Source organism: Strix uralensis, chromosome 4 (assembly GCF_047716275.1).
Source record: "Strix uralensis isolate ZFMK-TIS-50842 chromosome 4, bStrUra1, whole genome shotgun sequence".
In the NCBI taxonomy this organism is placed as follows: domain Eukaryota; kingdom Metazoa; phylum Chordata; class Aves; order Strigiformes; family Strigidae; genus Strix; species Strix uralensis.
Window position 1 is genome coordinate 109,982,706 of NC_133975.1, and position 25,885 is coordinate 110,008,590.

Consider the following 25,885-nt stretch of genomic DNA (forward strand, 5'->3'; position numbering starts at 1 on the left):
GCAAGAAATATTTATTTATTTTTAAATAACAAAGTCATCCAAAGGTGCAGATGTATTTTCCTTGCTCCCCTGAGTAATATTAAAGCAGTGGTGGAAAGAAAAGTTTCTCATCTTTTATGGAAATAAAGCAGAAAAAATGAATTCTCATTGTAAATGTTACCAACATGAACCAGCACCCTACAAGTAACTTCCAGAGCATAACAAGATATTCAGCGAGTATTTACTGTACAATATTCTGTCTGAATTACCAGTTTCCTCCAAAAACCTACAGTGGCAACTTTAACACATCTTATTTTTTTTCTTACTTTAAACAGAGGATAGGCTAGCACAAAGTGCCTGCTTGTACGTATCCCAAGCAAAATCTGGATGAGCAAAACCTGGATTATATTTGCAAATGTCTCCTGGATTTACAAAAGACCAAGAGAGAAAGTTGGCTATTGATTTTCATACCTGGGATTTTCAAAATCCTACATCTACTCTAAACCTTATTTATAATAAGTGATGTTTTAAATAGATTTTGGACTAGGCAGTGTGGTCTAAGGTTTAAAGCAAAGGGCTGAGAAACAGGAAACTTGGGAGAATTGGGTTGGATGACAGCCTGGATAAATGCATGTGGTTTGTTTGCATGATTTTCAGTTAATAACAAGGGACATCGGGTGTCTCCAAAAATTCAGAATAGAGAAATAAAGCTTTATCCCGCCAGTTAGAAAAAAAACCAAAATCCTTCATATGAAGGTAACCGAACTTGTAAATAGTAATGGAAAGTAGTTAAGTGTCTTATCACTTAAAACTGAAAAGGAGAAAGCCCTAGATAATTTACTGCAAGGAACAATCCTGTACCAGTTTGCAACAGGACATCTATTAGGGTTGAACCTATGACTGCAGAAGTGTTCGGACACCAGGAACAAGAACCAACCAGTGATCAGCTGAGTGTTCCTGTCCTATCACTGACACCAATCAATGATTCAGAAAAAGCTGAACAAAATCCTTTTAACGTATTATGGAAACAGTCAAAACCGTTCTTTTGCTGTTTTCCCAAACCTTCTCTTCCATGTGAGACAGGGCCTAAAGGCATATGAGGTCTAATATGTCTTCTAATAGTTATCCTACCCAGGGCAAGTTCAGATACTGTTTTGTGTGTGGGTGTGTGTGCGCAAAAGGACTGATCTTTTGAAGAAAGCTTGGAGAGCTGCCCAAGAAGTTAATTAAAGACAAAGGGTTTTTTTTGAAGGAGACACTCCAAAGACTCATAAATAAGTCTGCAGGAATAAGACATCCAATTATTTGAGGTGAAGAAAGGGCTAATTTGGTAGATATTCTACTATTTCACTGCTGATTCCAAGGTTGTCTCTCTTTGATTTTCTCTGATGCTCACCCCCCTCTTAAACTGCAGATCAACACAAACTCCAAGAGGCTGTAGGCAAGGACAAGGCAAGTGAAGCTCTGACCTTGTGATGAGTGCTGCAGATAGAGCACATCTGTTTGCTGCTTTTTTCTTACCTTTTTTCTGAATATTAGTCCTGTGCTTACATTTTCATAATAACTTCCCAGTTAAAAGAAACATAAGACATTTTGTCAGTTTGCATAATTAAGCATGTAGAAGTGGGCCAGTCTTCAGTTATAGTTCTTATTTTCCTTGAGACTGGATTACCAGATACTTATCTGGCTTTATTTACAACCTTAGGAATGAGGATGTCAAGAAGTTATTGCTCCTTGCTTGGGAAACTTTTGTTTTTAGTAAATAATCATAATTTTATATCACAACAAAGCCTTTTTATCTGGGAACTATGAAGGTCAATCACAAAACTTCACCATATGGGAAATATTATTGGGTCTACTTGGCATCTGCAAAAACTATTACAGCACTGAGAAAATCATTTGCCAAACAGCCTTTAATTTTGGGTCCCTCATGGTTCAGGCTATATAGTCAGGGCTTGGTCTTAGAAGTGAGAGTGCTAGCTCTGGACTCAAATTGGTGTCAGGTGCTTAACTTAAATCTGATTCACCTAGAGCCTAAGTTCCAGATATTTTCACATGGTGAATTCAAGCTCTTAAATTAAATGTAAAAGATGTTTAACGGTTCAACCAAACTTTTTTTGCAGCAAACCTTAACAATAAACATGATCGAGTTGTTTACATCACACTGAAATTCAACTGTTTAATGCCAGTTTACTAATCAGACTTGTGAGTATTGTGGATTAATCACTAAAATATTGTTGCTTAGGTGTTATTGCTTAAACTTGAGACTTTCTTTTGAGATATCATTATCCTTATGAGAAGGGAATGTGAGATGAGTTGCTTCTGAAAATTTTATCTTTTACAGCTTACCTGTCTTAACTTTCTGTCATAATTATCTGAATTTTTTCTTAAATAAAATATCAACATCCAGTGTCCTTGTTAAATATTACACTTCAAGTGTGTAGAGTGTAAAAACACACTTCTCAAAGTACAGCCACTTTGGGTAACAACATTTTTAGGCCGTAAGGTTACTGTACACCACTGCAGACAGTGCTCAGGGATTCCCACCTTGAATCTTTCTCAATTCCTTGAAGGAGACCTTCAGTCATGGGATTTTTCTTTTCTTTTGCTCGCTTTTTCATATTTGGCAACACTTCCATTTGTCTGACATTATTTTCTAAAGTTACATGAGTTACAATTTCTAATGCATAAGAAAGATCAACAGATGAAAACAGATAGTTTAGCAGCTTATATCCTCATGTACCTGTCCAGGAATGGGGGCAGGGGTGGTGGTGGTGGTCCTGAGAGTTCATCTGCCCTTTTGTTCAACAGCCCTGGAAACTCCTGGTGTTTGAGACCTGTCTTTCTTCCCATCCAATCCATCGAATGAGGGAGAAGATTTTATGTGGACTAAGAAATTTGTTTATTCTTTGGTGCCTTTGGATATTTGATCTGTATGTATGCTATGCCTTATTAATACTTAGGTTAGTATGGCCAATGGAAGCAGAGAAACAGCTAGGACATGACATCTTGACACTGATGTGGAAGAAGAAAGAAAATGAAGCAAGTTATCCACATATTTCTGCAATAAATATTGACATGTGGCATTCTGGACAGAAAAGACCATATCCACACTGTGGCCCAGGTCTGTCTACTTACTTTCTGCCTGTGCCCCAACAAGTATAACTGCTGGCACAGCCAGAACATGCTCTTCAGAGTAACCAGACCCTGTGCACACTGGGTGTGTTGGCAAGTCCCCAGAAACACATGCACAGGCTTTCACACTAAACAGATTACCTGTAAGACAGCTGTGCAGAATAAGGTGGATGGGAAAGGAAGTATATGTGTCTCCATAGGCTCATGAAAGAAGGTGCTTTTTCAGAGCAATGCAATTACATCTGCCTATTTAGAGATGCAGGGAGACCACAGAATAAAGAAAAAAAAAAATAGTTTCAGCAAGGCTCTACAGAAATAGCTAGATAGTCATAACGAGAGTTTGGCTGGCCAAGGGGTTGATTTTACCCATGGAAAGAAAAATCTTCTGAAAATAGAGCACATATTTTCCAGTAGTATGCCTTCAACATGCCCTGGCTTCTTTTGGAAAACTTGCTTTAAAAATGTCATCCTCCATGTTCATCCAGGCCTTCATCTTTATGATTAGAAAACTGATAAAAGTCCTAGCCTGTGGCAAGTGCAGTTTGTGTTATGCGGTTGTCTTCCTCAGATAAATGCTCATCTGCAAGTTTTCAACAGCTTACATGAGTATTATTTTTCTTGAAGATTCCTACTTAAGAGTTTTTATGTGTAACATATCAGGTGAAAAATGTCAGGCATGCTTGGTATGGTCATCTCCTTTTAAGTGTGATCATGTTGTGGGGTGGGTTTTTTTTCCATGGGAAAAATATGCATGTGTCTGTGTGTCATTGTGTGGATGTATTTCTATTCTTTACCACATTCTGAAATAGCAATGTAAAATGTCTTGACATTTTCCACCAAAAAAACAAATGCAATAACAAAAAACCCAACAACTTTTGGATGAGTTCATGCCTGGAATGTTTCTGAAAAAAAAAAGAAAAAAAATCACAGAAGATTATATTTCAAAAGAGAGTGATGAATAATGGAAAGTATGAACTGTGAAGTTCTATTATATCAGTTGTATTTAGGTTAACCACATTTAATTTTCTTAAGTTCATAAATCCTTGAGAAATGTTAATCACATGATAGACTTATTTGTAAATTTACATACTGCCCTGAAGGAGACGCTGATTGTTGCATTCTGTGGTGACTCATCTCTGGTTCAGGCTGCCAGGGCTGAGACAGCAAACTCAGTAGTATGATCTTGTATGAACTGTGATTGAATTTCCAGTAGAGTTATCCTCAGGACACTCCACAGCATTTTTTAACACACTAAGATATGAAAATTAAAAAGAGGGTGCTATAAAGCAATCTTTACATTTGAAACTTAGCAGTGTTTTCTTTCATTCTGCTAAAACTGAAAATTATGCAGTCTAAGCATTCATACATATTTAAACAGGAATATCTTATATTTTAACTGCCTACTATATTCAAAATAGTTATTCCAACAAAGGCACACAAAAACATCTCAAACACTCTGTGGAAGTTCCTTTTTCATTAATAAAATATTACTACTATTACTTATTAGTTTCCCTTCCAAATTCGAGTATCACCAACTTTACACAACAGTTCTTGTTCTCTAAATATCAGAAGTAAACCTGCATGCATGCAACATTTTATTTATACATTACATGTATATATTTTAAAATTGAATTCTTTATTGCCTGCAATGAAAAAATAAGCTACAGTAAACTCAAAGCCCTATCAAGTGATGCCATCTGTTTTTTTCTTCTATTGACAAGACAAACAGATTTAACATATATTTAATTAAAGTATTATCAATGATTAAATATGTCATGAGTGACAACATATGGTAGTAGACACAATTAAGAAATAGTTACTTGGGTTCATATTTATCTGTCAAGTGAACTGATTTATCTGCTGTCCATAAATGAACATCAGATGTAATCTAATAGTTTTTTAATAGAAAGAAGCTTGACAAAATACTGGCAGATGGTATTCTGGGTAATGATCCAGACTGCAATGATCTCAGTAATGACTTATTGTATCTATTTACCTGGCCTCAAACAAAAGGGGAGGAAAAGCTAAAATGATTCAACTAGCCTAGTCTGCTCTGGCACTGTAAATGTTTAAATCACTGAAGCAGCCCATTCGCTTCTGTAGTGGGAGAAAACATGAAATTGATTAAAACAGCATAAATGCAACAGGAAAATCTTCCTCCTCCGCAGCCAGTTTGGGAATGGAAACTTACCTAGTTCTCATGGTCCTTTTTTTTTTTTTTTTTTGTTGTTGCTCTGAAGTAGTCAGTTCAGGGGAAATTCTGTCCTTTAAAGGAAAATATCTCATAGCACCTCTGGGCCACTCCAGCATACCTCTTCTGAAGGAGTGGTGATCTGCTTCCAGAACAGGGGCAATGAGAGAAAGGAAGGCTTTAGGAGTCATGAAGGATTCTTGTGTGCCCTGAAAATCTTCCTTTTGCCTCAAATTGACATAGATCATGATACAGGGCTTACAATGACTGTTTTTCTGCTTCCCTCTACAACACAGAAACAACTCCAAACAGACATCATAAACCACAAGGAGTATCTCTTGACTTTGCCACCATTACATAGTTTCTGAAACCTGAAAAAATACTTGTGTCCTGTAAAATTCCATTTCAGATACTGAAAGTCCCATTGAAGGTAGTTTGATGATCTAAGTAAATACAAATGGAAGGCTCATGGAGATTTTCATACATATCTAAACATGTAATGAGAAAACTCTTGAAATTAACATTAAGTAAGTCCTATTGGAACAGAAAGGTCTGTTGAATTTTTTCTCCTAGCATCACCTACTGTGATGCTTCCGCTGCTGAAAACAGTGCTGGGAAACTTGTCCCAGTAATAAACAGGATGACCTGAACTTCACATCAGCTCAGCACCAGTGTCACAGAGTATAAATTAAGAGGTGATTGCAACCTGCTCAGGAGGAACTAGGTGTGATGCTGGACAGTTTGCTGTGGTGTTGGACAACAGAGAAGCAACATTATACTGAGGTAGAGAGTTGTAGGTGACAGGCAAGAGAAATATCCTGAGAGAATAGCTATGATGTTTATATGCACTTCCAGTCAAGGCATCCAGCCTAGCTGTTGTCAAATTAGTCTATAGTAGAGATGTACTTCTGGTTTTCAAGTACTTTGAGATGCCCTGGAAGCACAAGTGGCAAAGTTGTGCTGTTTTCTATTAGATGTGTTCAGTCTTTAGGTGAACTGCTATGGACAGTTTTAGAACTGTGAAATCCTGAGTCCCCCACAATGTCATTCAGTACATCTGTAAAGATCTGCAAGAATCACTTAGAGAGAACTTCTGCAGCTTGTAAAAATCTCCTTCCATAGCAACATCCGCTACAAGACTTCCTTTTCTCATGAAGCAAGTTCTTTTGATTTACAAGCATAGTCCACCAATTTCTGGTTTGAAAGGATTGATCTAATTTCCTGTGAGTCTCTGAGAAAATCTCAGAAAGATTTGTCTCATAAGACATCTGGCCAGGTCTAATGTATGGTATTCCCAGTTCTCAGACCTTCACCCTGTGTGAGGCTGGAGCGTTGGCTTTATTTTTTACAAACTGCTGACAGACATGGGCAGATACAAACTCTGTTAGCTAGGGCTGAGATTAAAATCTGTATGTTCGCTCCCTTCCAGTCTGCAGGAAGCTAAATACTTGTTCGCGCAGTTATAATCTGCCCAGAAGGTCAGTGTTTAGCAATACAGGCTGGCACATGGAAAATGATGTTTGAGAGCAAACCTGCATGCAGATGATCTGCACTGAGAATACACAAATAAACAGAACAAAATGCTGTATTCTCCCATATCTCACTTGACCTTCTGACAACTGACATCCTTTTAAAAGTACTCATACCTGAACTGAAGTCCTCAGCTAATCTGTAGCCTTAAGCAAACTCCACAAAAACAAAAGGCTGAGATGGGGGCATCATCATCAAGGGTATTACAGGTAGGAAAGAGCAAGAGATGGGAAATCAGGTGCAGGAAGGATATAAGGGAAAAAGAACAGGGTTAAGGGACATCAAAGGCTGATTAATTCCTAAAGATGGTAAGGCTTTGAAGAAAACTTCCCCTCCTGCACACCAAACCAATAGCTAAGTCATAGTAGCTTCTGTATGGATAATACAAATACACATATGAAAATATGTGAAATACTGATTTACAAAAAGTAATTTTTCCTGCTTGCTACTTCTTCTTTGATTTTATCTAATAGTCACTATCTTAGAGAGAACTAAAACATTTGTGGTATTTATATGTTTTATATATATGACCTAAAATGGATGCTTCTTCTCTAGCCAAATGACATAGTGAGGCTCACATCTTTAAGGCTTTAAGGATTTGAACAGGATGCTCACTCAATGTGTTTCCACTTCACATTAACTCTATAAAACACATTTAAGCTGGTGGATTCATTAACATGAACATTAGAAGCACACAGGCATATACAGTGAGACAAGTAATGCATCAAACCATGGAAGCAATATTCACTTTAGCTAAAGTTGATCTGTCTGTAATCAAAGTCTTTAATCAGCATTTAGGTCCTTTGTTTGAAGTTTATATCTGGGAAAGGCTTATTATGCCTCAGAAATTCTCTTCTTTGTCAGAAAGTAAGATCGTAAGCAGTAGTCAAACCTCTTGAGATACTGCTCTATAAATAACCTATTTTCTTTTATTTTTTCCTTCTACAATGGACACCATCCATTCCAGACAAAAATCCTCTTACAAATATTTAGGAGTAGTCAGAGTCTAATTTTTGGTAACAAGTTATTTATACAGCTATGAAAGAAAAAGCAAGTCCTGAAAGGTGTTTTTATTTATTCCAGAATATTGAGTAGCATCTTGTAACAACAACTGATAAAAAGGTCATAATCACTAATGACCAGACTACAGAAATATTCACACAACTCAAGTCTCCTTTCAGTACTTTTGAGGGCTATTTTTGTGATATGATCTGGATAATCTAGGGAGAGTTATTTGTTTGGTTGTTCCAAGGGTCTGTCAAGCATACTGTAATGAACATTTTTGCTTGGGACACATAGATGTAACCTTTTCCATGGCTTTCCTGTTGGTGATTTGTTTTGTTCTTTCTTACCTATAGTCACAAGCATTTTTCATATGTAGGGTCCTACAAAACTTAACTGTAACAAAGGATAACAAAGAGGAGGAAATTTCTAAAATACAGATAAATCACAAAGTGAGTTTGCTTAGGAAGTTGCCGGACATTCTTCCATTTGAATTTTTTTCCTGTAACAGCTCTTCAACTGTGCTTTTATTTTTCACCTTTTGCATGTTCATTGAAATGGAAGCTGCAAGTATAACTGATGCATTCACAACCAATTTGTTCAGGTTTCATGTGCTACCTACAGCTCGGCATACTTTCTTCAAGCACATACTTTTTTTGAAGAGTGCAATTTCGTGCAGACTCAACTGCTATCCTTGCAGCCCTCAGTTTCTCTCCCCCTTACCTTTCTTAAAAGGTGAGGAGTAGTCAGATATTAAATTTGTCCCACTATTTTATAAAGGGGTTTGCTCATATTGCTTAATATCTAGTCAGGGTGGCATAGGCTATTGTATTAAATACAGTTTTAAGACTCCTTGGTCTAATGTCAAAATTCCACTGCGTATCAATAAACAATATAAGAATAAAAAGACACAAAAGAGGTATATTTTCCTTTATTGTTTATTATAATACAAGAAAAACAAATCTAAAAAGCACATTTCATGGAGCACCATATTGTAACAAAATTTTGCTGGCTCTCCTACAAAGTATATTTTTGACATTTAAACAATGACACACACATAGTCAGTACACACAGGCATCTACACCCCGGTGATCTTATTAACAGTCCCAAAGAGACGCCTCTTTCAAATACAGAAACACTAAGGTGCACAGAGGAATGGCAGTGTGAGGGCATCTGAACGCCAACGGAGTTAATTACTCTTTTGTTAGCGATCTTCATAAGCACACCAGCCTTCATTGTCTCACCCTAATCTCTCTTCTCTGAAGCCTCCAAATTGGGCCCAAAGATCACTGAATATGGATCCGGCACAGACATGGTGCAGAGTTGAACAAAACTGGCCAGTATTCCCTAACCTGATACCTCTTATTGCTTTGGTTATAGTACTGAATGAAAGTCTTAAAAACTCTTAAACCTACACCCCACATCACAGAAAAGCCACTTTCACACATACAGAAACATAACCTCCCTCCCCACACACACCTGAACACACAGCACTGATACCTTTTTGAGAAGCTTTGTGGGTTTCCCCACCAAGATCACCTTCATAAAAATGATTGCATTTTTTTTCCAAAGTGTTCAGACAGTTGTTCAACAATATAGTTCATAATATATTTCTTTCTTTTTAATAGACAGGCCATGTCTTCCTGCTGCCTTAAATTTATGTCATTGTCTACACAAGCAAGAGCAAAATGCTATCGTTTTCACCTGTACAAAATGTTTTACATTCATTTTATACAGCGCTAAATAATGACGCTAAGCACAGAACAATGTAGAATGATAGCCCAGAATAGCTTTTTACTTTGCTCAAAATGAAGAAGTACTGGAAGTTTCCCATACTAATGTTGAGACACAGTATTGGGGTCTCTATTATATACAGTAGCCTTCCAGAATACTTTCAGGCACCTATTTTGTGAGCTATTGCTCAATATGTATGTCACACTAAAGCACCTCAAGTAATATGGTTTTGTGCCCTCAAACAGTGAGAATAAGAGACAAAAGCAAATCCAGCCTCACAGCAGACTAGACCAATTGTGAAGTATGATGCTAGCAAGGTAGCAAATTTCTGCCTGGACCCAAAACAACCCACTGTTACAATAATTTTGAGTATCTGACATATGGCGACTTCTACCACTAACTGAGGACAATGTATGAAGTTTAGTTTAAAACCTTTTCTATAAAATGTTTTAATTTCGTCAACAAAAAAAATAGCTTGTATTTCTCTATCAGCAACTTACAAAAGATATTTTTTTCTTCTAAGCCTATTTCTCTTTGAAATACTTCCTCTGCTTTCTGACCACAAATTTTCTGTGTAAATTTAAGGATTTGCAAAATGTATTTCTGTCTTTATAATCAGTGAGGCTGAACTATCTTTAAGGTTTGGGCAGGGTAATGTATTCATATTGCCAAGAAAGTAATGAAGTTATTGTGTATTTTTTCTTGTGGAAAATCCTTGTGGATTTCCCATTTACAGGAGCCAATTTTATAATTCCTCTATACTGTGTGATGAACAGGCATCTATGAATAACAAGACAAAATAATGGAAATTCAAAAGGAGAAAATGGTCTTGAAAAATAACTGTAACTTTAGAAATGCAAAAGGATATTAACTAACTGAATTAGTAACTCAGACTCTCTCCTCTGAGCTAAAGGTATGTTTCAACAGCTGTGCTAAACATTTGGCTAGCATTTCCTGGATAAACAGTTCAGACTTCAACTGTATGATGGGGAAAAGATGAGAGAAAGAAAGGACTTACTAGTTTAAGTTTTACAAAGGCTATGGAGTTGCTATGGATTAATAAAGTTTCAGAGGACTGAAGAATAGGGTATAATAAGGAAAAGATGTTGTGCTGGGTATATCAATACATATTTTCACGTGGAGTAATGTCTACAGCTTTACTCACCTGAGTAAAAGGACAGTGTAGCAAAACCAGAAGAGATTCAGAAACAAGCAAAGAATATGGAACTGTATAAGAATGTGCATTATTGCTTGGCTTAAGAAACAAACAAATGATATGTAAATTTCTATATAGAGTATATAATCACTGACATACAGAAGAAAAATTGGGATCACTCCTGTTTGTATGTTTTAGCATACAAGAGCAAGAGATGAGAATGACATTGAAAAGTAGCCAATTTAAATCTGAAAAAAAATCTCGGTTTATTTGGTTTTCTTTGTTCTTAAACATGATGGGTTTTTATTTTAGTGTTCCCCGCCTCAAGAAATGTTTAGATCTCAAAACTGAGGATCAGCCTCTCATAGGGATGATGAGACTTCAACAATCACATTTGACAAGACAAAAATAATAAGGGCTGAAACTAATGAAAATTCCAGAAGAAATTATTGCAACTTCCCCTGAAGCATCTGATACAGTCAGAGGTAGGACACTGGATTAAATAAACCATGTAGTTTGACTATGTTACTGTTTCTATGATATTAGGTTTAAAGATTTCAGTTATATAGCCCAGTTAATGATGAAAATGTGTAAGTCTTCCACACTGAGCAATGAGTTACAGTAACATTAATAAATGGGAGGACAGAATAATTATTATTATTGGTCTTAGACACCACTTCTGTGTGCATGCATATGTATATACATAAAAATATATTATATATATGCATACATAAATGCATACAAACATATAGACACACACACAGACACAGACTTCTGAGATGTGGGACTCCCCAGAAGGTCTGAAGACCATTCTTTACACGCTTCTCTGATACACATTACCAAACTGTGTAAGTGTGTGTGTGCATATGTTTAACAGTGGGCGGAAGAAAATTTGAGAAGGAAGGGAAGCATGAACCTGATTGTAGGAGAAATCACTCATGTTACTGTCATTATTTCAGATCTGTGCTTGAAAACACATTTCCAAATGCCCTGTACATTGGCTAAGTTGACCAACAGCCAAGCAAGAAGAAATACACAATATTAAAGGGACATTGTGAAAATGAAAATATTTATGTATATGTTTTCTGTTCTTTCCTGTGTTAGTATTAATACATCACATTCCTGACAACTGTCAGGATGAGAAATTAAAAAAACTAATTTGATTTTTGCCACTTACCCTGTTTATCTGTTTCATGTTTCTGCCTAAGTTGAGAGAAAACTTGATAGTCCATCTCCTTATGGGTTTTCATTTATCAGCTCAAATGGGTTAGCTCATTGTAAACTTGCTTTTTCATCAGGCTTGATCAAATCATTTTAGTTTCAGGAATACCTAAACTTAATGTATACTCTAAGTTGACAGCATCTCATTAAACATAATTAATAATTCCTCAGACCCATTCATATGAAAATTCTGCCACCTTTTACACTTACATTAATTCACACTATTTGCCCTCCCTGTTTCTCTGGGAAGGCTTTTGAGAACACAAATGAAACAAACAGACTATCACCTCATCTGGTAGCAGAACTGCAGCTAATCAATTCTGAGGCTGCAAATAACTCAACTACCAGCCAAACTAACATAGCTATAAACTAGTTGCAGGTAGCTGAAATAGCAAAAATCAGCATGACTACATTTAACAGGGTAAATGACAAGATAGGTTTCCATTTCAATGAGGTAAAGTTGTGTATAAATTCCCCCATCCCCAACATACATCTCTAAGGTCATTATCTCAAATAAAAATAAAAGACAGAAATAAGTTACTTTTTAAAAAGCTAAAAATGAAATTACCTTTAAGCCTATTGCTAGACAGAAAGAAATCAAGCCGGATAAAGAAACAGAGAAGAGAACCAGACAATATTGATAAATGTGTGTTGTCAGCTCTGAGAACCGAGGATTGGTTGGCATCAGCTGAGTTTTGTCTCATGATGCACGCTCGAGATGGTTCTCACTGTTTGGTTACCAATAGTCCAGGTTTTTTCGTTTTCAAATTGCAATGGGCTTATTCGATCACCTTTATCTTTTTGGTCCAACTCCATAAACTTTTTAGCATCTTTCTCAGCAGGCACAGGCCTGCATACTGGATACAAACGTATAGCTAGAATTACATAGTTAATATGCTGTGCAGAGGCATCCATAGAGAGTACAAATACCAGCATACAATGTTTCGTCTTGATCTGAGCAGACAATGTGCATGCAAGATGCATTGCATGGTGGTTCCTGTAGTCTCTGAACAATAAAAATCTCTAAGAGAGAGGACAATTGCCACACTCGACTGCATTTCTATGCAAAGTAATTGCAAACCTCCTGGCTCCTCCCAGTTCGCTTGCACTGGCTGCAGGAGGGTAAAGAAACGTTACTGATTAAATTTATGGCACTGCCTTTCCATGGATTGCCTTCCAAGCAACAACACTTCTGGCTCACCCCAGGGTAGGCACTTCATGAGGTGGCTCCCTGGCAGACCTCACCACTCTTCCTGCTTGCCAGCAGCACCTTTTCACAGAAGCATCTTCACCTCTTCTGTCCCGTAGCAAGCGCAGGATGGGATTTTTTTCATACAATAATGTTTCCGTGGAGTTAGTTTTTTGTTTTATTTTCTTTTCCTAGTTAATGTTCATTTGACCTTATTATCAAATGTGTTCTCCTGCAATCATCTGAAAGGCCTTATTCAAACCAACATATGTTTTCTTTTTTTCCCTTTTACATCACCTTAAAGGGACACATCTGTTGACATAGCTTCTGTAGAGAATGGATTTCATCTTTTGCTGAAGTTTTGTTCCAGCCAAAGCCGAACCTCCTGCAGATTGTAGAAAAAGGGGCCTTTACCTCCCAGGTAGGCGATTTTTTGTCTCTGCACAATGCATACTCGCTCAAATGAAACCCCATAGGCCACATTGGCATTGTTGTCCATGCAGTCAGCCACCACTTGGCACTGGGGTGGCAAGGAAAAGCGCTCTAGGAGCTGGTGAGCAGCTGCACATCGGTCTTCCTGGTTCCTGTGTTTCTTAACTTCAAATGAAGAGGGAGAGATTCCAGGGGCAGCCCAGCCATCTGACGGGTGAGCCTCATCAATGTAGACCAACAGAAAGTCAGCCACACCAGAGAACTCCTCCACCAGCTTGCTGAAGGCCGACAGCTGGCTTGTGAACGGTGGTCAGGTAGCTGAACCAAAGTTGACCACCAGTGGCCGCTCAGAGTTGGCAAAATCCAGAAGGTGGCATTTGGTTCCACACTTGCCACTGACACTCTTCCAGCTGCTACTGCTGCCATCACTACCCTTGGCTATGTGGATTACACTGGAGTTTGGGGCTTCTCCTCCCAGTTTGACCTGACAGCAAAACAAATTAAAACATAGCGAGTTAGTGTGACTTGCTTGTCCAGTATCCTTAAGGCTTCTCTCTTCAAATAAATAGTCACCTGTTCAAAGAGTATATCTAACTACTTGCATGGTCACTAGCATGGGGATATGGCAAATCATCACAAGCAGCAGCTTCAAAAAGTCTATCTAGTCCATCTCCATTCACAGTGCAGGGAAATGTGGCATTCCTGACAGGTATATCACTTCATTATTGTTAGAAAATTTGATCAGAGACCTGTCTTGTCCTCCTGTCCACTACACACATAGTCCTGTCCACCCTTATGTATTTACAGACTCTTATTTGCTTTCAGACAGACTACCTCCAATTTCTTCTAACATTTCTCTGTAAGCCAAATTTTCTAGACATGATTTTTTCACTGCCATCCTCTGACTTCTCTCCACTCGGTTCACATCTTCCTTGAAGAGCAGTGTTCAAAGAGTTTTTACTAATTCTCAGAATAATCAGACAATTACTTCTTGTATCTCATAGGCTACACCTGTTTATACATTCCAGATGTCTGCTTTTTACAAAACATGACTGTTTTGGAAAAACAGTAGACTGTTGACTAGGGGTTAGCTAGTGAGAAATTTTAATGCCTAGGTCCCTTTTTCTGCCTTTCTAGTTGCTTCCCACCATGGAATTTGGCAATTCATCATTCCAGCCTCAATTTGGTGCTTTGCACTTGGCCCCATTGCACTGCATCCTATATTTCAAGTCATTTTTCCAATTCTCCGAAATCATTCTGCATTGTATTCCTGATCTTCACAACACATATGCAGTGCCTTTCAATTTTGAGAGGTTTGCAGATTTCATATGTGTATATTCTCTTCAATCCTGCAATCCAAGAAGGAAAATACTCAAGAGTACCAAACACAAGAGATCTCTGCAGACACCCACTCAAGATATCATGCTGTTTTGACAGTGGACCATCCAATATTGTGCTCTCCAAAGGGTTTTCTATCTACTTTGCAGTAATTTCATCAGTGATTGAGTGACACATTTCCTTCTACTGCAATGTTTCTCTAGAAGATGATTGGGGAAAAAGCAGCAGGAAAAGGGGAAAGTTTATATGATGGTTGAAGTAGGGTGAAGTGAAAATGAACTGTTCTTAACTCTAACCCCAGATCTAACTCAGACCCAACAGGCAATTGTGGAAAAGTCATTTGGCCTGACCATTTCTATTTCCCTGCCTATAGGAAAAAGACAGAATATAAGCATCTCACAGAAGGGACTGCCAGAACAAGGTGACGCCTGCAGAGGGCTCCAAGATCCTTAGCTGACAACTGCTATAGAACCACAAAGTATTACATAAGACAGTAAGTTTTTAGTGAGCTCTGCCACAGCAATTCCTATATATCTGCCTTTAACATCAAGCTCTAGTATAACTGTCTCCTGTCCATTTGATTATGTTCAGAACTGTTGCTTTGAAAGAAACATACAGGGCCAAATACTGAAGTCTTTCGTATTTATTTCTTTCTGAAGCTACATTCCAGTTGAAGTCAATAGAAGTTAATGCTGAATGAGAACAGTGTAAAAACTGAATAAATAACTTGACTTTTGGTGCACTGCTAGTCTACATTACATTATAGGGTATCTTGGTAAGTCAGATACAGTAAGAAGTTGAATTAACAGCCGAATACTTAACCGATGCTATTGCTGCTGCACACAGATCTAGAGGCAAGTATATTGTAGATATTGGATCCTCCATTTCTTCCTGAGAAACCTGACTACTGTGAACAAATCTACAGTTATTCATGATTCAGCATTATTTCATCAGAATAGCAACAGAAGCAAGAGTTTGTAAGACACTGTCCTTAAAGCTGCCAGAATTCACAGCTACATGAGGAGGTCTCACAGCATGTTGGCACTCGATATAAACATCATTTTGACTATTTTCTGTGGGGCAAATTGAGACACAACTGTGCCGCCATTCACTTGGAGATCAACAAGGAAGAGAGACACAGAAAGAAAGACTGCCTGAGCCCCACAGATGTCTCCAGGCCAAGAACATAGTGATCATGTCACTGGGAACAGGGGATGTGCAGCTGCAGGTGCACTTCAGGCAAGGGAAGCAAGTGATGCCCCAGGAAAGCACAACCCCTTGTGGCTCCCCTCTCCGTAAACCTGCATCTGCAGCATTGCTATCTGCTAGAGACTCAGTAACAGTTAAAAAAAAGCCTTGTGCTCATTTGCCTTCAAAAGCTAGTGAGGTTTGAAATAGCTGAGATTAGGACCTGCTATGTGAGTGTGCTGTCTGTTGAACTCAAGGAAGGAAAAGAGCTGTATCCCACTTTTTAAGAAGAAAGGATCTATCCAGAGAGAGGCAGGCTCAGAGACTTAGGCTGTAGCATTTAAGAAGTAGTATTAAGCATCTTGCAGTGTTTAAGAAGTGCTGCTACAGGCCACCTACACCTTAGCAGGTAGTATGTATTCTTCTGTGCACCTGTTGAAGATCTCATTTCTCTCTGCCATTCTCTGCAGTAAGATAGGTAAAACAGGAGTGAGTAAGGTAAAGGGCCAGACCTGAGCAAAGAAATACATAGGTCAAGGTCATGTGGCAGCCATATAATCATTCTGAGGGCTGCATTCAATCCATAAATCAGCTAGACAACTCAGCGTTTTGTGATAAGTTGGTAACTACCAAAAAAGGGCACATCTCAAGAAACACATCTCCACAAACACTAGATCCCTCTTTACCTAGAAAGCTTAACTGTTCTTGCAGTACCAAGCAAATGCTTTTTCAGAGCTAGCTTGCCCAAAATGTGCCTTTTGGACAAAGCCTGACATGTAAGTATTTGTGCTGCACCCACTCCCTGGATGAATAATGGACCTCAGTATTTAGGAGTGTGCACTCATCTAGTCAAAGAAGTAATAACATGTGATTTATCTCATAAATCACAATTAAGCAATACACTTTGAATTTCTAATATTTGCTGGCACTCTTCAGAGGAGAAGAAAAGTAAGGGAAAAAGGATGGAAGCAGCTTAAACTCAGCAATGAACAGAGCTGCTCAGGAGACAAGAAACATCTGAGCATCTGTTTCCCCTCACTCTTCCGGTTTTATTTTAATGAAACTATTATGACTGAAAATACTCTAACCAACACTCTTGAACTGGGAAACCACAGTATGTTTCTTGATCATATTTAAGCAGAAAGAGGCTACATATTGTAAGTTCCTCATTTCCAACTCTTCACTCAGGTCTACCAAATGCTTCTATTCCTCGGTGAGTTTTCAAACCCTGATGGAACAGACAAACAAAACAAATCCCACAGCATGGGAATGCCCTTCAAGTACTATTTAACACTGATACCAAGGGTGGCAATGTATTTCCATGTTCTCCACCTATGCAAGTTTGCATTATGTCTCTCATACTCCTTATTGACCTAAAAATAGATGGATTTAGGAAATAAAGTACAAATATGCCCTACATCACCTTATAGCAGTTTCTCTTCATTTCCCACAGCCATGGAGTAAATCTCATTGGCCGCAGGTTACCTATCATCTTAATTTTTGTTTCTAGGAGTGCTTGTGTTGGGTTTTTTCCTCTTAATGAGACATCCTTGCCAAGCAGGCATTCATGAGGCATTTTCTGCTCTTGTATAGGAGTAATTAGGTCGGTGCCTTGTTCCATGCCAGTGTCGGACACTCCAAAAAGCAGCCCTGCCCAGTCGTTAATGCTTAAACATAAGCAGCAGCATCTCCACTAATTGGTCTTGATGAAGCGCTGACGTTCCCAAAGGGACTCTTTATTTCACCAGGCTCAGAACCGATTGACACAGTATGACAATATCATCCTTGCTGATCATCTGCATTGTAGGCTTTGGCTGTCTTCTTTGTTGTTATTGAAAGAAAAAATAGCTCTTGGAAAAGAAAATCAAGCAATGAGAAAACAAACAAAAACCCCCATGTATTCAGCCAAAATGCTTTTGAAATCTTACACAAAGGCAGGCAAAATATAAATTCTGAGAAACAAACTAGCAGAATTCCCCTCACACGCAATCCAGTATTTTTACAATCACGTACTTATGTGCATGAATATTCAGGCATTCGGCGACAGCCTTCTGGATGAGGTAGAAACCAGGCAGCGCCCAGGCACCCCCCTCCTACGAAGACTGCATGGGACACGCAAGGTAGGCCAACCAAATATGAGAGCCATCCAAGCCAACAACAAGAGCAAGCACCAGCCCAACACCAAAGCAGTGACTTGCATCATTCGTGCAAATTTTGTGTTTGCTTGACAGCCTTGGTACTGCATCTCCTTCTCCAAGTCTGCATGCAGAGTGAAAAGAGAACAAGGCTGCTGATGCTTTAGCACACAGATTGCAAAATGAAGGAGACTTAAGAGCAGGAAAGAAAGCCCTATTCATAAACTACAGGCTAGAAATAGCACATACTGCTAACTTTGTTGTACATTCTCCCTGAGGACTAGGAAAAGCCCCACGGACAAAACATCGCCTCCTCATTTACCTTTTCTTTTTTCTCATTTTGCTTTTATCAGCTTTAGCATAACCATCCTGGGATCCTGTGCACTGGAATATGGCTTTCATTCCCTGCATGAGGGATTTTCAAACAGTTGGGCAGACTCATCAGGCTGTGTAATCCCCTAAAGAAAATAGGTGTTGCCAGACAATTAGCATTCTGTGATATTAGCCATTTAAATATGGACATGCTGTGTTCAGGACTGAAGTCCAGCAACTGGTAATGAACTGAATCCCCAGAGTTTTTTGCTCCTTTTCAAATTCTCTGATTTAATCCCATTCAGCTAAATATAGCCTCTGAACAACATGATATTTCTCAGTGCTTCATCCAAATCATAATCAGACTCTGGTCAGAGAATTATACAAATTATTATTTTTGTTTTCTTATTTACATGACCCAGAGTTGTGCAGTGGATAAAAACTACAGGAGGCCCTTTTCTGGAGTAGTACACATGAGTGGAATCTCTTCGTTTGACATGGGGAGGTGGCAGCTTGCTTTAAGAGACCCAATTACTTGAATTGGAGAGCAGAGACTTGAACTGACTGGAGTTCTCCCAGAGTCCAGAGTCTTTTATTTAGGATCAGGTGTGTAAAGCTGAGGGAAGAAAGTGGGAGACAAATTAAAAGGGCACAGTCCAGATAAAAATAACTAGTCAAATGCTGCTCTCTTTATTTAAAAACTGCCAGTCCCACAAATGAGTATGTGTGGCAGAGGGAAAGCATAAGGGAGCCTTTTGCTTTGCACTCTTATAAAATAAAATGGATAACTTTAGTTCCTCTGATCAGAGAGCCTACAACAAGCTTCTTAAGGGCTTATGTCTCCCTCAAGATGGGAGCATGGTCTGTGACATCGTGGCCACTGGGCCACTTGCTGCCCTTGTGGACTCTTACCTACAGGTGACAGAGGCCTTCACCACTCTTTATTAGTCAGCACCTGGGGGACATTTGAAGTTCATTTGGATATATGTTGGTTTTTTTTTTTCCACCCAGCTTTAGCACTGTATGAATACACAGTGGTGGTTTTGTTGGAGAGGAAAAGCTGGGGCACAAGGACTGGGTATGATCTTCTTCCTGGGTGGTGCCCGTTAGCTAATTTTCTGTGTCTACCACAGCAGAAGGAGGTTTTCACAAGGGTTTGACAGAAAAGCAAGCAGTCCTTTCAGGCAGTTTTTCACACATAAGGGTGAAAATGAAAGACTGCAGAGAGGTGGTGTGGAAGAAGTGAAGTTAGATCTGCAAAGTGAAACAGGTAGGATGAGACCCCATGTGGGACAGGAGTTGTCATATTTCTTTTCCTACCCCTTGTCTGTCTTCAGTGTTTGAACTGTAAGCTCTGTGGGACAAACTGTCTGCTCCTCTTGTTTAGGACACTGCCTAATACAATGGATCCCTGGTCTGGATTGGTCTTCAGACACTACTATAACAAACATGATTATATATTAATAATAATGACAATGTTTTAATAATAATAATAATAATAACAATGACAAACCCAAATCCTGTTGAATTTATGTTCCAAACACTGCAGGAAAGGTTTTAATTTGGTTTGGTTTTGTTTTTCTCACTTCTTTCAAGATTGTTTTCATTTGCAAATGTCAATGAAAACAATTCTGCTAAGGCTGAACTTTGTAAAACCAATATAATATTTTTAATACCACACAATGTCTAGTTCTAAACCCTGAAACTATACAACACACTCTTTCCCAAATTCCCTTTATCACTATCAAATGCAGAGAGACACACTTCCTTACCTTGCCAGACAAAATAAATGCAAGTAGTAAGTACAGAGGTTATGTCTTTGTATCAACCTTTAGAAGATTTCCCCAGAAATCAGTTACTGGACAGCCAAAGACCAGGTAAAGGATCATGCCATCATATTACTTTCACATATAGCTTTGTGATAATGCTGTGCAGCATGCATTTAACGTGACCATTTCAGGCTGTCCTGCTTTGTGTACTGATTTATTTTAGGAATAAATGATGTACCTATAAGCCAGGCAGAAGTAGCCAAAAGTAATATAATTGTGCCTCCCTGAAATCTCAGGAAAATCCCACTGGGTGTTTACTGAACCAGCCTACTTGCTGCTACATCCAGAGCTGGGTCTATGCTGTGAAGTTGGGATCCAGTGCCAATCATTATCTCCTTGCTGGGTCTGTCATGGCAGAGCTTGCTGCTGGCCCATTCTAAAGAGAGTAAAAAGCTCTACAAGTACACACACCCATCACCATCCATTGCTTGAGATACTAGCATCCTTCTGAGGACTGTAACATACATTTACACACACGTGCATATATGCACGCATGCATGTTACGCCCATAGCTATGACAGCATTCCTCATATCTATACATATGTGTACATATATATATGTGTATACATATACAGAGAAATGAGAGAGGACTAACTCCTGAAAGAGCAGATTATGTATGCCTGTGTGTATTTTTGCATTTATACACATACACGTATATGTATGTACATATACATACAGATATACACACACATATATATCTATATACATACAAACACACGTGAAAGTGTAGATATCTATACACACATGCATACATGATTTGCTTTTCAGGAGTCAATCCACTCATTTCTGTGGATAAACAGAGCACAGTAAATTAGAAAAATAACATTTAAATAAAATAGTTGCACTCTTTCAATTACATAAAGTTAATGTAGCTTGACTACTAGCTCTATTTATCTCTGTTATGACAATTAATCTGGTCCTAAAGACTCCCTTGTTGTAATGTAAGACATGCTTGCCTCTCAGAAAATAGGAGGATGTTCTATATATCATAAAGCTGGTGCAGTGTAGACAGTATCAACACTATGTGACAGGTACTGAACTCAGAGCTAAGGAAGTAAAAAGAAATATATTAATCATTGATAAAGTTTACATAAGAAAATAAACACAAGATCAATCATTTTGATTCCAGTGGGACTGTAAAATGTGGCGAAAACAAGTCATATAGAAAGTTCCAATAAAAAAAAATATTGAATATACTCTGTATACAATACAACAAACTCTGCATTGCTTCCGCACTGAGGATGTTAAAATCTTCAACTGTTGCTAGGTAATCTTGCCTATGAAATAATTGCCCTAACCAAAAACTCATGTGCAATAATACTTCATAACAACAAAAAGCAGAACAAAAGCAAGTTGAAATTTGAGTAAGATATTCAAAAGTTTTTCTAGAAGGGAAAATGCATCAGAATAGCTATTTTCAAATATACCCTAACTCTTCGAAGATCATCTCTTGTGCACACTAGTCTTGAAACAAAATCACTTAATTCTGGGACAGTCTGCATGCTTTCAAGGCAGAGCTCCTTTCTTGGTATAAATTTACTTTAATCCAGAACCTAGTATCTACCCGCAGAGTTTTTCTGGAATGGCTTACACTAAATTTTTCTGTGAATAGAAATTTTACATCAAGGACTTTTGTGAAAAATGTTATGAAACGTACTCAGGAAGAGTTCTGCCTAAGTGACAAAAAACATAGTAAAACCAAGTATAGTTACATCCAGTCTTCTGCTAACTGGCAGTCTAGTTTTGTTTTTTTTCAGGCATCTGCAATTCTGCTATTCTAACTGAAAAATGGTGATTATCTCATAAATACTCCTCAATGGAATGAGCTTAAGCATCTGCTTAAGTACTTTGCTAATACCTGGCTTCAGCTGGCAAACTGGAGCAATAAGCAATCACTGTTATGGTATCGACTACATCTTGATATGTTGTTTAGTACCCTGATTCCATAATATTTTCATTTCATACCCTCACTAATTGTCTAAGATTAAAATATCACAACTGGGCACTCCTATTCGGGATTTAGGGAAAGATAATTTAAGGAAAAGGATGCTTTGTGGGACAGTCTTTAATATATTTTATTATCTCTCATGCTTTTTAAACATGCCACAAAGCAGGGTATATTTCAAATTTTTTCAACTCTACCAGTACAACTTTCCATCTGAAACATTTTTTTCTTTCTCTTCCTTACAGAAGCAGCAGAAGATTCTCCTCTATTGGGGAGGTGATGACTCTTCTCCTCATATTGCTCCTCAGTTTGTTGTGTCCCCTCTATAATTTGATTTTTACATTTATCTACCTTTCTGTGACAATCAAGAGTTTCCAATGATCTTCTGTTGTTATGGCCCATAATTCTATTAAGGAAAACAGAGTCTCTCCATGAAGTGTTGGTCAATTAGTTTCATCTTAAGGATAGCTGGCACAGATGGGTTTTTTCCTGGTTTTGGAACAAGGTGATAAATTTAGTTATGTTTGTATGCATTTTTCTGCCGAGTTCATTGAGGCCCAGAATTCATTCTAGGGACCTTAAAGCCTGATTGGCCTGAACAACCTTGGTTATTTAATGATGATAAGGAAGAGTTTTTAATTACCAAAGTTCAAAGTATGAGTTTCATTGCCAACACCAAAAATAGCACAGCGTCATCCTCCCTGTAGCTTCTATGGTTGACACCAACAATACTGAAGAAAAGGCAAAGTATGACTTCAGAAAGTACGGAAAGGCACATGACATCTTTATTTTAAATCATTTTGAGTTATTTAAGCAAAATGAGATTGAAAATGGATGTAAAGTTTCTTACAGCTCCACAACTTCTCCAGACCCTGGATCACACACCAGTCCCAAATGTGGGAACTGGAAACTTGGCTGTTTCAGAGCTGTGCTACCAACCTCCACTGGAGCCTTGACCAAGTCACATGTTAACTGTCCTGCCTTGCCTTGTCTGTAAAATGGGAACACTTGTGTTCACCAGTCCATTTAACAAGGCCACTGTAAAATGTACTTACTTAATGTCTCTGAAGAGACTAAAACCAGAAACTAGAAGGTCTAGGAGAATAGTGAGCTTCATTCAGCATTACTTTACTTGGGTAGCCAGCTGGCTGATTCCTAGGGTGGCAGTACGAGGTTGACCTATTTGGCAAAAGCTAGTGTTATTTATATTTGTCTTACACTGAAAATTATGTCCCCAGGGCTTGGGTTTCAGGCTAAGTAGCATGTATTCTATATCACAAAGCCAGCAAACACCAACACCACCAGCTCTTCACATCTCTAGGCAAGAGCAAATACAAAAGCCATTATGGGGGAGGTAAAGGGGACTGGGGGAAGGCGATACAAAAAGAAATATTTCAGAAGATACAGAGGTATCATTTGGATGACCTCATGACATCACATGGGGTATGTTAAATTAGATGGTCTAAATAAGACAACACATTAACAGACTAAGCACTGTTTTGGAAGCCACAGAGCTCTGAATCCAGTTCTCCTTACTAACTGGGTGGCCTGTGCAAGAAATTTCATCTTTTTGGGTCCACCTTTTCAATTTATAAAAGGGAACTATAACTACGAGAACTGGGCAGTACCACTGGGTAATGATTGTAGAAAAAAGGAGAAAAAAAAGTACATATTGCATAACTGCTATTGGCTTTATTAACTTAAATCATCAGGCAGCTGTCCCTCAGCTAGTCAAGTGAATTTTAATCTCTGACGTGTCTCTCTGTCACTGCTTACCTGAAGAAAAGTCTCTCTGTTTCACTCTGTGTCCGGTTTTACTATTACTTGGATGCTTCCTCCAATATAAAAATTAACATGAGTAATAGAAAACGCCAGTGTAATGACAAAGGTTCATTTCTATCTTTTACTCTAATTAAAACACTTCTATGTTACATAGATGACATCTATCTACATAGAGCTCTATCTGAAGAGGCGGTCTTTGTATAATCTCTGAGGATCTCACATGGCAAACAATTAAATGACAGCTGTGGAAACATCGAGAGCATTTTACAATTATTCTTATACTTTATAAACATGAAGAGTATTATTTGTACTGGTGGTGAAACTAAGGCACAGCTAAACTAAGTGACATGGCCATGGTTGCACAGAGAGTTAGTGGCAGAGCAGAGACACAGCAGCTCCTGAATCTCGTGAACCCTTAGCTGCGACTTAGAAGTACTGCTCCTTTCAGCTGATACCGCTCCCATCAAACTTAACGTCAAATAGGGGATAGTCTGCACCGCACAGCGCCATTCCCTTCCCTTCTCCGTTGACAACCAGGATGTTCCTCCCGGCTTACCCACCCCAACCTGCCGGTGCCCAGCCCCGGGTACCCACCTGCTTGTAGGCGTCCAGAAGGAAGCTGTTCCAGACACAGCGCAGCCCCTCCGAGGTCAGCATCCTCCGCCACTCACCGCGCCCGGACTCAGACCGGCTCAGAAATAGCACCATGTGCTTCAGGAGGATCACAGAGTCATACAGTGCAAGGAAGAGGCAATTGGAAAAAAAGACCGGCAAGATCTGAAGCGTGATCAGCAAATCCACACTTAGCAGACCCATCTTCCTTTACTGCTTCTCTTCAGCCGGATGCCTTCAGCTCCCTTTTTTGCTCTGTACCCTCATTTAAAAAAGTAAAGTAAAAAGCATTTCAAAAGCTTTGTCACCCCTCTCCCAGCTGCTCTCTTTAAAATGAGCAGAGATGGTTAAATATGAGCAGGCTGGTTAAAACCATAACTGCATGATACTCATTCAACTCGGAGCTGCTTATTTTTCAGAAACTAAGATGTTAACAAAAATTCTTCCCTTAACCAGGAGACCTGATTTTGTTGAAGAGAGAGGCAGCTGTGTTTCCAGTTCCCTGCAGTTACAAAATTTAAGCTGACACTGTTAATTGTTAACTTTCCTGCACTATCCCATTGTTTCTCAGCTATTTAAGCATTGAACAGACCTCTCATTTCTGTGTCAGTAAAGCCAGCTACCAGGTGCAACAATAGTTTTTTTTTTAAAAAAAGGTTTATGTACATAAACTTTCTGTTCCTTCCTCCCTCTTTCCCTCTTTCCCTCCCCCCGCCCCCCCCCCCCCGCCCCGCCGCCTCCCTGTATTCCTGCCTTCCTCCTCTCGCCCTCTCCCTCGCTATCTGCCTATGGTGCAAAGTGCTTTCCTCTCTGGAGTCCTAGCTTGCTTCCCTGAAGCCTTTTATACATTCCCTAGCTAATTGCTGCAATAGAGAAATGAAACCCTAATCTTAGTAAAGATCTTGACGTCAATGTAAAAGAGGGCTTTACTTTGGCCAGGACTGCAGTGAATAGAAAAATGAAATTCTCAAAACTTTTTTTTTTTTTTTAAGAGAGAGGAGAAAAAAGAGAGACAGACAGCAAGGGTGGAACTTTGCTTTGAAAAGGAAAAAGAAAAAAAACAATATGCTTCTGACTGCTCTTACGAAATGCTTTCAAATTTTGGAAAAAGTATTTTCATATGACATGGAAGGTGACACAGCAACACAAGCTTCTGGTTTTTTTTTCTCATGAGT

The 25,885-nt window shown here is 38.6% G+C and overlaps 1 protein-coding gene across 2 annotated transcripts; it reads right to left on the reverse strand.

The window, feature by feature from the left end:
- Nucleotides 1-8,752: 8,752 nt before the first annotated feature.
- On the reverse strand, nucleotides 8,753-25,377 carry DIO2 (iodothyronine deiodinase 2). 2 transcript variants are annotated; one of them, XM_074868530.1, is made up of 2 exons: nucleotides 24,693-25,377; nucleotides 8,753-14,053 (listed from the first exon to the last, which is right to left on the reverse strand). In XM_074868530.1, exons 1-2 carry the CDS (start codon nucleotides 24,912-24,914, stop codon nucleotides 13,436-13,438), a joined length of 840 nt encoding a protein of 279 aa, XP_074724631.1. In that variant the 5' UTR covers nucleotides 24,915-25,377; the 3' UTR covers nucleotides 8,753-13,435. The 2 variants fall into 2 exon arrangements, with proteins under 2 accessions (XP_074724631.1, XP_074724632.1); XM_074868531.1 differs by having other exon boundaries at nucleotides 13,481-14,053.
- Between the last annotated feature and the right edge of the window lie 508 nt (nucleotides 25,378-25,885).